Genomic DNA, 11,823 nt, shown 5'->3' on the forward strand with positions numbered 1-11,823 from the left:
TGTCTTGCTGTCACAAGCAAGGTCTTTTACGAAGCGAAGAATCTAACTTATGAGCCACTCTTCACGTAGCATAAATAAAGTGCTATTTTTCGTAAGAACAGCTTAAATTCAATAAGTCATTTGTTATTGCGACAGCGCCACACAGGAAAACAAACTGCAAACATTAGCCCCCATTACAATCAGGTCCCTGAAGGGGGGGGGGGGCTGTGCCTCGGAGCTCAGGGGTGGGGTGAGTGGCGGTTGAGGGGGGCAGCTGGGGCTAGGGCTGCTCCAGTGGTCCTCTCCCCCCCCCCCGGAAGTCCCTTTCCTTTTGCTCAGCTTTGGCTGGCCTGCCCCCACCTTGCCCCTGGGGTGGGGGCTGATATTAAACCCCAATCTGTCCAGATGTTTCCCTCAGCTGCCCCGACGCCCCAACCAACACAGCCGACCCCCCCCCCCCCCCCCCACCCCACGCGACCGGCTTTGAGCTGCCAGAACGACAATCAAGGCCCCCGCCTCGGAGGCCCCCGCTTTCACATCCAATGCGCCGTGCGCGTCAGACACGGCGTGGAAAAGTGGCACGTGTTTTTTTAAAGTTTCTTTTTTTTGTTTTTTTTTTTTACCTCTGAAATGGTGGGGCTCCTCTAATTGGGAGCAGATTTCCTCACACAATAGAGCCCTTTCTCCCGCGCGCGAAGCGGCAGGAAGCGCGGGGTCTCCGTGTCGTCAGCAGAGAGGCCGCCATGGAAGGCCTTGGTTACCTGAAAGAATGCAGAAGGCGTTAGCAACCGCCACCAGCCGCCAGAGAAAACTGGCTTAGGTGCGCCACGTTCACCAGAGCAGGCTGACAGCTGAAGTCCCCCCCCCCCCGTACTGACGGAGGTTTTATTCTGCTAATGCGTGTGGGAACACACAGCTCCGCCTGTGGCGCACAGCACAGCAACGTGCTGTTCAGGGGGTTGCTGGTTTGAGTCCGACGTGTGAAGTGTTGATGGAAATCAATACTTTAAAAAATGTTTTTTTTTTTTTTTTTAAACAGTATTTTTATGCAGCGACAAAATCAAATGCAAGTCAGCCTAGACAAAAGACTGATAAGAAAGTAGTTATTATAAACACTAAAAGGGTGTCTAGCATTGTTTTTTTAAAACTAGTAGGTCACCTTTATATTTGAAAGTTCAAGTTCTACTGAAAGCTGTCAGACAAATTCAACAAATGTGAAAACTATTCTGAATTCCTTGATTGAGTTCTAAGATAATGAGCAGCTTTTCAGTGTTAAAGCCTTTTCTCTAAAACAGGTCATATTCAAGTAAAATACTGCTGTGGGCTTTTAATAAATCAGTGTGCAAAAATATTCAAGCTTCTAAAAAACCCAAATAAGACCCAACCAGTTTTAAAATGCTGAACACTCGCATTCTTTTCCAAACGGAACGATGAATCAGAATGACAGCAGTCTCCTTCCGAAATCCTTGAAGGTTTATGTAAGACAAGGCCGCAGAATAAATTTTTTAAAAAGCAAAAAAGTGTTTAACTGAGACCTTAACAGAGTTACCTGAAAAAACGACGGCTCTTTAAAAATGCACTGAAAGACAAACTGGATGAAATCTGGTTTCTCTCAGCAGGCTTTGAGGCTACCTGCGGACTGCCATGCCACTGAGAACCGAGCAAAATCACTTCTGGGGAGGGGGGCGTGAGTTGGGGGTGCAAGAAAAATATGGCTTTAAACAGAACTTCATGCTCCTGTCTGCTGCATTCCTAGAGTCACCCAGCTTTAGTCACCTTAAACTGCAGATTTGGGCTCCAGTGTTAAAAAAAATAAAACACCTCAGCACAATGAAAGAAAAAAAATTAACAAATATTTTAGGACTGGGTTTAACTGAATTTGATCCTTAATGATAAATATATTTTTTGTCATTAAATAGTACAGATACTGTCAAGCCAATGAAACTGTTACTAAAGGAACCCAATGAACAATTACACGCTCAACAGAGTATGGCAAACACGACACCCAGGACTGGACTTCCTTCCCCGAAGTCTGTAATTCATGAATACAGATTCATCTTTGAGAGAGAAACACTCAGGGGACCAAGGGTGCAGACAGTGTAATAAGTATTTTATTGCATTTTATAATGCCATTGTCAATAATTAGTACAGATTACATGCAACTAGAACTACTGTACAGTTTTTTTTATTGTCTGCATGAACAGACACAAGAAGATTCAGGTTACAAATACACAGATATATGTGTTTTATACAGCATGAGGAAAATGGCAGTGACGGACACAGAGAAGGTAACCGGGCAACAGCAACAAGGTGGGCGGGGCTAGTTGCCTCTTTTTTCTTTTTTTAGTTTACATCTGAAAAACACCCATCTTCTCTCACCTGGGTCTCACTTGGAAAAAAAAAACAAACAAAAGAAAAGATTTAAAAAAAACAAAAAACAACAACAAATCGAACCAAAAACAAAACCCCAGGTACAGAAAGTCACTGCGGAAAAATGTACACACATTCGTAAAGATACAAATGACAGGAAAGCTTAAGTGGTAGTTCCGTTTTGTTGGCCTAGAAATTAACACCATTGGTCAAAGCTTCCCTGCAAGGTCCCCCTTTCCTGGAGATACGTCACCTCAAAGCTGTCAGGCGGTGGGTTATGGAGTTCCACGTCACAGAATTCACCGGAGAGCCCATAGCGTCGGTGTTAACTTTACCGCGACCTCAACTCATAACAATAATCACGACAACGAATGAAAGTGTTTTTGAACGATCGACAGCCGGAAAGTTTCATAAATCTAAGGACGCCTCGCTTTCCCCGTCGTCAAAGCGCGCGCTTAGCTGCAGCTGCGCTGGGCTACGACAGATAAGCTCAGGGTAACCCCGGCAGCACAGAGCCTGTTTGGTGGTCACATCAGATCACATGCATCTCTGAAAGCCTTTAAAACTCATTTGGTATGCCGCCGTGGAAAGCTGAGACTGTTTCACAGAAGAGCAACTAAACAACTCCAAAAAAAAAAAAAAAAACAATGCATCGCCGAATCTTTCTTCCCTGTCAGTAAGAGTGAGCTGACGGCAGATTCATTTTGCGTTCAGCCTGAGCAGAAACCTGTCTTATCTCTGCCTCTGAAAGTGGTACAGGCCTCCCTGTGAGCTCAAACGGCCGCCGCACGAGAGACGCAGGGAGACACGGAACAGCAACATTGGTTCCACGGTAATTAAAGCAATATCGATTCCACGGCAATTAAAATGAACGGCCGAATGAGCCGGCCCCTTGGCTGTGCCCGGGACTAACAACACCGTTACGGCTCTCCAAAGCCCGACGCTGGGCAACAACAGTCCGAAACTACCACCGTTTAGTGAAGGACAGTCTCGAAAAGTAATGGTCAATACAGGAATGATTCGGTTTAAAGGGAGTTTGTACACGTATGGGCACCTAGGAGGACCAAAAAACACCTTACAGTTTGGCTCTTTCTTAAAAGCAAGAGAGGGCTACATATTTTTCTTCGATTTTCATTCCCCTTTTGAGGTTTTGGTCCTGTCTTTGAGAAAAGTCCTTCTGAGGTATCAATACACAATGAACTCAACTTTTTTGTTTCATGTTTTCTTTAGTCCTTTTTCATTAAAAATGCATAAATGCAGTACAGAGACAAAAGGTATCAAAATAGACCTAGCTAAGATAAATATACAAACAGGCGTGTTACCTAAACCACTGATCTAACTTTTATTCTTTTTTTTTAAAGATAATACACTTAAAAAAATCATCATCGTCCCAGACGTTTTATGAAGTAAACTGAAACAAAAAGAAAAACTATTTAACCATGATACCTGCAGCACTTAATATGATAAATACATACACTTTAGCATAAGCAATACAGTATAGGAATTTAGAGCTGGAAGCTTTACAATAGCTAAACAGGTGCAGAAAATAAAATAAAATAAAATAAAAACAAAAATAAAGAAATGGGGGAAAATGCCTTTGAGAGCTAAGCCAAGCGGTAATATACAATAATACATCATAACAACAAGAAGTTTGTAAAGTAACTTAAGTGTTTTTTTTTTTTTTTTTGAAGATCTGCTAATACCATCAACAAATGTCGATCTACATCTTAAAAAACAACTCTGTTTACAAGAGTACCTTAAAGCACAACTGAAGATATATATATTTTTTAATGCAGCAGTTCCTCTATGGTGAAAGTTTCAATAAAACTCCTTTGTAAGTGTTTTTTCTGGTCTCTGCTGTGTACGGTGTGTGGATAAGCTCTGCTTTACTCTTTGGATATCTTATTTTATTTCCGGTAAAAAGATGAGATGCCCCCATCAGAGATGGCAGTTCACCCAGGCAGAGGAATTCTCAACGCTGCTGACGCGCGTGCCCACAGAGTGGCACGGGCAACCCCCTCCACCTACGCTCCGACTCCGCGGACAAAACAAAACAAAACAAAAACAAAAACAAAAAAAGCTGTGAATCAGTAGAAACCAACAACAAATTTCCTTTGCGTGATCTATGAAAAAATGCCCATACAAGGAAAAGAAAGAAAAAAATCAAATAATAATAATAATAATAAAAGAAATATCCTCTATATGTTTAGTCACAGGCTATGGGAGTATACGGTCTCTAAAGCATTCAGACCGTGAATTTAAACTACTGTTACGAGACCGTCACACGGCAATCTGCAGTTTATTCTCTTTTTTTTCGGTGCACTGCCGTCTTAAAACCACACTTTTGAAATGCTTAATTTGAACACCGGCCATTTGGAGCGGCTGTAATAACGCTTCGCGCCCATCTCGCAGTCTGACAGCCAGGTGACTACCCCACTGAACCCACCATAATGACCAGCCGTCCAGATCGCCCTGATTGGCTTAAAGCGAGCCTGGCCTTCATTATGCGCGTGTAATTAGAGCGCGCAATTAAGCCTTCACGCGCACGCCGTATTTATAGAGAATATGCTAATCGATCACTTAAAGATGGCGAACATGCATTCTGTGTAGACCTTTTAAACACGTTGACCACTTATGGTTTGCACTCTACTGAACTCAACATTTGGGAGAGGTAGTCGTTTTTTTATTTGTCAAGGAAATAAGTGTGTATTTATGCTCTTGCTCGTGAATTCGGGAGTCCAGATACTCTGGAAAATCTTTAAACTCAGCATGTAATGACGGTAAACTGCGTAAATGTAAAACTGGATTTTGGTATATTCTATCATTATTAAAGATAACGGAAGCAAACGAAGATATTCAGTCTCAAACCATTAGCCTTCAACTTTGTGGACTGTTTTTATAGGAGGTAGTGTTTTTGGTTTTGTCTTTGTTGCAGATGTCTTGGCTTGAAGTGTTAAAGCAGGTTATGGATTAAAATCCAGTGCATTTTGCCCCATTTAAGTGTTATGAAAATCTGCTGCTTTCAGATTTGTAATTTAAATAATTCCTCCGCAATTAAACATAGTCTGAAGTGCAGGAGAGGCTATTAATTTGCAAAAAGGTTCCCCCTGTTCTACTTAATTTACATCATGACCTATTCTTCAGCCTACTGTCAAAACCGAACACACAGCCGTGTAAAAATCCTGCTGAGAACACCACCACCATTATATGTGTGGGTGTTTCACACACACACACATATGAAATGGTTAGAACGTTTACAAAACTGAAGGGGAAAAAAAATAAAACTGATGTTTATATTTCCACATTTACCTGTCAAAGAGTTATCCATCAATCACAGCTAACAGAACATTTGGAATACTTCCCAATACTTTTAAAATAAAATGACAAAAAAATAAAAAATACACAAACTTCAACACATCAAGTCTGAGATCAGCATATGAATTAATTTCTACGTTCATATGAAAAATATGCATTATAAAGATGAAGTGGCTTTGTCTGTGCCCATGAAATGCTTGGCTCTTTTTGGTATAGGTGCGTTATTGAGTGAAATATAGATCTGTTTGGAAACAACACTGAATAACCGCAACATTACAAAGACCACTGAGTCTGTTCCGCTGGCTTCAAGTGTCACATAAAGGTTTGTTACCGTCATTTTCAAGTGCCTTACGAGGGTAAAATAGTTCTTTGCAATCTTCTATTGTGAGGCTTTTTAGGGTCGTGTTTAAAACACAGTCATGGCCTGAGAACGGTACAGCTTTTAAGTGCTTTCTGTCTCCACGCTAAGGAACTGCATGAGGTTTGTTAATACTGTCTGTTTTTGGCCTTTTACCACATCTATCCAGAATTCTTCACTCCACAGAAATATTATTTTTTTTTTAAAGCAACCAAATTCTTTCTCTTCTGCATTTTTTATAACTTTGGTTTTGGAATGCTCCGTACTGTAAGTAATGAACAAATTATTTCACTTTCAGAAAAATAAGAAATCATAACAAGAATAATTTAAACTACATATCTGTTTTCTTTTGGCCAGTACTTTTGGTGGAAAGAGGAAAAAAAAACAGAAGGGTTTTTGGTTTTCTACTCGTTTCTTTGGTAACCTGTAACAAAAAAAAAACTGGGAAAATAAACCTGTTAATACACAAAAAATGTCATTAAATTTGGTCTGGCACTGCAGAAAAAAAAACGATGCTTTTGTGCTCACTGACAAAAGTTAAAATCTCACACGCTGTTCCAAGGATTCCAACTCACATAGTGAATTGCAGAAAGCCATATACATTTATAAAGTAGACAAGTTTAAACTGATATTTTTAAATGGATATTGAGCAAGAGTGTCATTATGTTGGTTACCCACATCAAGAATTCCCTACATATTTTTATTATTAGTATATATATATTTTTTTACATTGGACACCATTTCAGGTGGAATCTCCATGGAATGAGGTATTCTGTGACTGAAGTAATATTTTTTAAAGCAATGCTTTGTATCGCAGCTGATGTTAATTAAAAAAACTAAAACCTGACAAAAAAGCAGGATGAGAGAGGCATGAATTGCTGTCGGAAGGAGGGATGGCTTTCCTGATGTTATCAGAGAGCCTCTCATTTGTAACCCATCTTTTCTACTGCTTACGGGACCAGACAGACAGATATGGATCAACACTCGGCTTCTCCTTGGTCTATAACGGTGACAATGTTCTGTTTCTCAGTCCATACATTTTAAGTGCTAAACTCAACACATCTGTCACCAGAAAGTCTGTCTTCCTGCAGAGCTGGACAATGGTGAGATATGGGGGGGAAGTGAATAATACTATTTTTCCTCAATAAAAATTGTCCCCTATTTGGAATGATGAGAACAAGCAGTTTAGATAAGTATCTCTAACAAATCCATTACAGACACCAGGCAACTGAAATATGACATATAGAAAGAGCTGACCTGTAGAAGTAATGACAACAAATACAAAGGAAATCAAAAACTAACAGACACACTTCTCATAATTACCAAAAGCAAAGTCCATTTTATCTCCTGTGACATTCCCTCCCGGTTGTAACATTTCACCACCCGGCTTTGGAGGTTAAATTCTTGCCAGTCATCGTTTCGATTAAGAGAAATGAAGGAGAAAAGAGCTGTTTTTCCTGAAATGTCCTTTTTGGAAACCGCATTTTTTTTGTTAAACAAAAGGAAAAACTGATCCTAGCAAATTCTCCATCGAGCATGCTGATCCTGGCGACACCGTCTGGCAGAAGGTTTGACCGATATCGTGGAAGCAAGCAGTCAGTTTCTAAATTACAACGGTTAGCACTGCCAAGTGACAGGAATCAAACAGTTATCACCCCTTCCTCAGTCCTGCCCAAAACCAGCCAGCGCTTCACAGGCAGCACGGGTGAGCGCTCTGCAAGCCTCAGGGCGTACCGTCCGAACGTTTCTGCTGTTGCTTCGCCTTTTCGATAGGGGCGTATCAGTTACACTGCATCTCCACCCTACAGCATCACCAACAGTCCCAGCATCCCCTCAAAAGGAAATTTAAAAACAAAAAACACTAATAATAATAATAATAATAATAATAATAATAAAACACCAGGAACACGTGACAAGAAAAACTCAGTTTCAGAAACTGATCAGTGATCATAGTTGAGTGAACAGATTTCTGAGGTAATCTTGAAAACCTCCACTCTCACTCCCGTCACAAAGCAAGGGGGTGTTTTTTATTTTCTTGCCAAAAAGAACCAATAGGACTTTTGAAAAGAGAGGTAGGCACCTCCAAGAAATATTCCAAAATATATACAGGTTTTGGTGTGCACGCTTGCATGTAGAGATACTCACACCTGTATGTTTACTGAATTTGGGCAGAAACTGGTGCCACTCGGTGCCGTTTGCTCTCTTGATCCCGGGGAGGGAGGAGTGTGTGGCAGATTTTAGTGGTGAGGGGAACGTCCTGTCCACGGTGGAATGGCCTTGCGGAACCTCGGAACGCAGGCCGCGGGAGGGGGGGGGACTGGCAGGACCGACGCACGAGCGCGCGCGGGAACAGGAAGTAAAAGACTGAAGAACGCAAAGCAGGAAGGATGTTGGGAGAGCGAGTTTGTGCTCAGCGGGAGGAAGCTAAGCGAGCACGGTGGCGGACTGGCGTTTGCGAGCAGATGAGGTCGAACCCTGTTTTATTTTTTTGTTTTTCTTTCTTTTGTATCGCTTCTTTTTTCTTGTATCTTTTTTTTGTGGTTGTTCTACTTTACACCAATGGGGAAGAGGCGCACTGCCAGACTCCGCCCCTCTACTCCAGCTCCTCAGCCGGAAGCTCCTCCTCCATCTCACGCTCATCGCCAGGCAACGCCAGGTTCTGGGTGACTGTTGCCATGAGCGACACAGGTCTGCTGTCTTCCTCCATCTCAGTGGGTTCCTCCTTCACGTGGATCTGGTGGCTGAAAGCGGGAAAGGAAGGTTAAAGGTCAAAGGAAGGCTAAAGTCAGATGGGTGAGTTATCTTGTATAATTCCTGGGATACTGGAATACATAACAGAGATTCCAGATGAAATATGGATACACCAGTTCTCCTGCCAGGTACAGGAGCTGAGGGGTGTGCACTGCTAGGGGGAGAGGGGTGCAGTACGGGGTTGCAGTACTTGGGGGACAGGGGTGTGATATGGGGGGGGGCTTTACCTGTACTGCTGGGGGGACAGGGGTGCGGTACGGGAGTGTAGTATTTGGGGGGGCTACCTGTACTGCTGGGGGACAGGGGTGCAGTATTTGGGGGGGTACCTGTACTGCTGGGGGGACAGGGGTGCAGTATTTGGGGGGGGGTACCTGTACTGCTGGGGGGACAGGCCCGGGCTGCAGCTGCCGTTGCTGTTGACCTGCTCCACGGTGCTGCTGACATCATCGTGCCCCACGTGCAGCATATTGAGGCTGCCACCGGGGGAGCTGTTCATCAGGGAGGGGCTGTTCAGCAGACTGAGACTGCTCTCTGCCAGGGCAGCCTGGGTATCACACGCAGAGAGAGAGAGACACACACACACACACACACACACAGAGAGAGAGAGACACACACACACACACACACACACACACATGCAGAGAGAGAGAGAGAGAGACACACACACACTTGTCAGTATGCTCTGACTACGCACAGAATCTCCTCAGCCTGTTTCCTCTGATCGTGTGAAATTTGTGTTCATGTCTGAATGAATGAAGCCAGAGCAGCCTCAGTCCCAGTCTCAGACTCAGACTCAGACTCAGTCTCAGACTCAGTCTCAGACTCAGTCTCAGTCTCAGACTCAGTCTCAGACTCAGTCTCAGACTCAGACTCAGACTCAGACTCAGTCTCAGTCTCAGACTCAGACTCAGACTCAGACTCAGACTCAGTCTCAGACTCAGACTCAGACTCAGACTCAGTCTCAGACTCAGTCTCAGACTCAGTCCCAGTCTCAGTCTCAGTCTCAGACTCAGACTCAGTCCCAGTCTCAGTCTCAGACTCAGTCTCAGACTCAGTCTCAGACTCAGACTCAGACTCAGACTCAGTCTCAGACTCAGTCTCAGACTCAGACTCAGTCTCAGACTCAGACTCAGACTCAGACTCAGACTCAGACTCAGACTCAGACTCAGACTCAGACTCAGACTGATTCTCTGATAGAATCTACTGCCTGAGCGTGGTCCCAGGCCCACTGATTCAGGCCCATCGTCCTGCACACAGTCAGAGGATCTCAGGTCCCACTAACTGTGTTCTCAGGAAGCAGGACGGGGGATTAGGAACACCCCCCCCCCCCCCTGGTAAACCTGCCCTCCACCCTCCTGGGCTCGGACAGAGAGTGAGAGTGTAGCTGTGCAGCAGGGAGGGACCCAGCCAATAGGAAGGGCTGGAAATTGGGGGGGGGGTCGGGGGGGTCGGGGGGGTTGAATCATCTGGCCCCCGGAGCTTTGATCTGCTCCTCTCTCATCTGGAGAGACTCCAGCTGACAGCGCATTTACAGGGGAATAAAGCCCCCCCCCACCCCCTCACCCCCCAACGGCGCTAAACGGGTCCGAGCACGTCGGCCCCCGCGGCCCCCCAGGTGCGTCTGACTGGCAGCTGCACCGGGGTTCAGCCGAGGGTGCATGCGTGCGCAAAGCGGGGCTCAGCCCGTCCGACCGTCTCCCACAGGCCCCGCAGTGACAGCGCTCCACCACTAGGTGTCCCCCCTGCACTCCGAGCAGGCTCCAGCGCTCCGCGGAAACGCCGCGGTTCTCCTCCTAAACGCTTTGATGTGCGCGCGGAGTTACGGGGCACCTGGGGTGCTTCTGCGCGGGAAAAACACGCGGGGGGGGGGGTGGGGGGTTCAGACGCCGCGCCACGCACACAGGAAGCAGCCGCGAAAGAGCCGCGCGGTGCCGAGCATCTGCACAGCCCCAGCGACGCCTTTCAGGAGCGAATCGCCCCGGCGCCTGCTACAGACAAAGTCTCAGGCACACGCATCAAAAGGGAAATAAACACCAGTCAGTTTTAAGAGAACGAGTTTGTCTCTAACCAGCCCAAATTATATGCACTGTGACTCACTTTAGTTTTTAACTTCATTTTAGCTGTTATTAATAATTGTTAAACGGTTAATAATTCTGCACAAAATACAATAATTTTAATAGCAGCTCATTTAATTTATTTTTATTTGTAGTTTCTTGAAAATGTTTAATACATATCTTATCAATTCTAATTAAAAAAAAAAACATCTATAAATCACCTGTGGTGGTTATTTATAAATGAATCAAAACGTGTAGATATGTATATGTGTATGTATATGTATATGTATGTATGTATGTATATATATATATATATATATATATATATACGTAGGGACATGTAGCTGATGAATTAAGGTGGTTACAAATCTGTTCTGCTTCATTTGATTTGCTTCTCTCCAGTCGCGTATAAAAGCCCGGTCCTCTTAGTGCTCTACGCTCACAGTCCAACTGAAACGGCGATAAATGCTTAATAAAACGTTTATTGAATGCAATTGAAAATGGAGGTGAAGCAGTAAATAGGACACAGACAATATCCGTTAAAAGTCTCACCGCGAGTAAAGCGTGAGTCTCAGAGGCGTAGGAAACGAGCGTGCTGTCCTGGAGGCTCTGGCCTTTCAAAACACTCATTTTTGATGGTCATAGCGTGAATAATTTTGCACAAAAAAATAAAATAAATTTGAAACCTCTTATAATCACTTATAATAAAAAAAAACTAATTAAAAACGCGTCTGAATGCCGTCTGAAGCGATCGGCGCCAGCGTAACGGGCATCGCGGTGAAACTGCGCTGTTTTAAGCGTCTTATCGCGCCGATCTGAGGAGGCCGGCTGTGTCGGTACGAAGGCGTCCGCGTCGCCACGCGGACCGCGGAAACTCCCCGCAACGTGTAATTAGCCGTTCGATTATCGCCGCGGTTACTGCGCCTGCCGCTGCTCCACTCCCCCCCCCTTCCCCCCCGCTCCCCTCCCCCCCCGCCCCCCCCTCCCCCCGGGCCC

The 11,823-nt window shown here is 44.5% G+C and overlaps 1 protein-coding gene across 1 annotated transcript in view; it reads right to left on the reverse strand.

The window, feature by feature from the left end:
* Window positions 1-2,072: 2,072 nt before the first annotated feature.
* Window positions 2,073-11,823, reverse strand: part of foxp4 (forkhead box P4) — a 78,524-nt gene continuing 68,773 nt past the window's right edge. The window contains 2 exon segments of the mRNA XM_064304120.1: window positions 2,073-8,763; window positions 9,145-9,317. Of these exon segments, the coding sequence (XP_064160190.1) occupies window positions 8,616-8,763; window positions 9,145-9,317 (321 nt within the window). The 3' untranslated portion in view covers window positions 2,073-8,615.

This window comes from Anguilla rostrata, chromosome 13 (assembly GCF_018555375.3).
Source record: "Anguilla rostrata isolate EN2019 chromosome 13, ASM1855537v3, whole genome shotgun sequence".
Classification (NCBI taxonomy): Eukaryota; Metazoa; Chordata; class Actinopteri; order Anguilliformes; family Anguillidae; genus Anguilla; species Anguilla rostrata.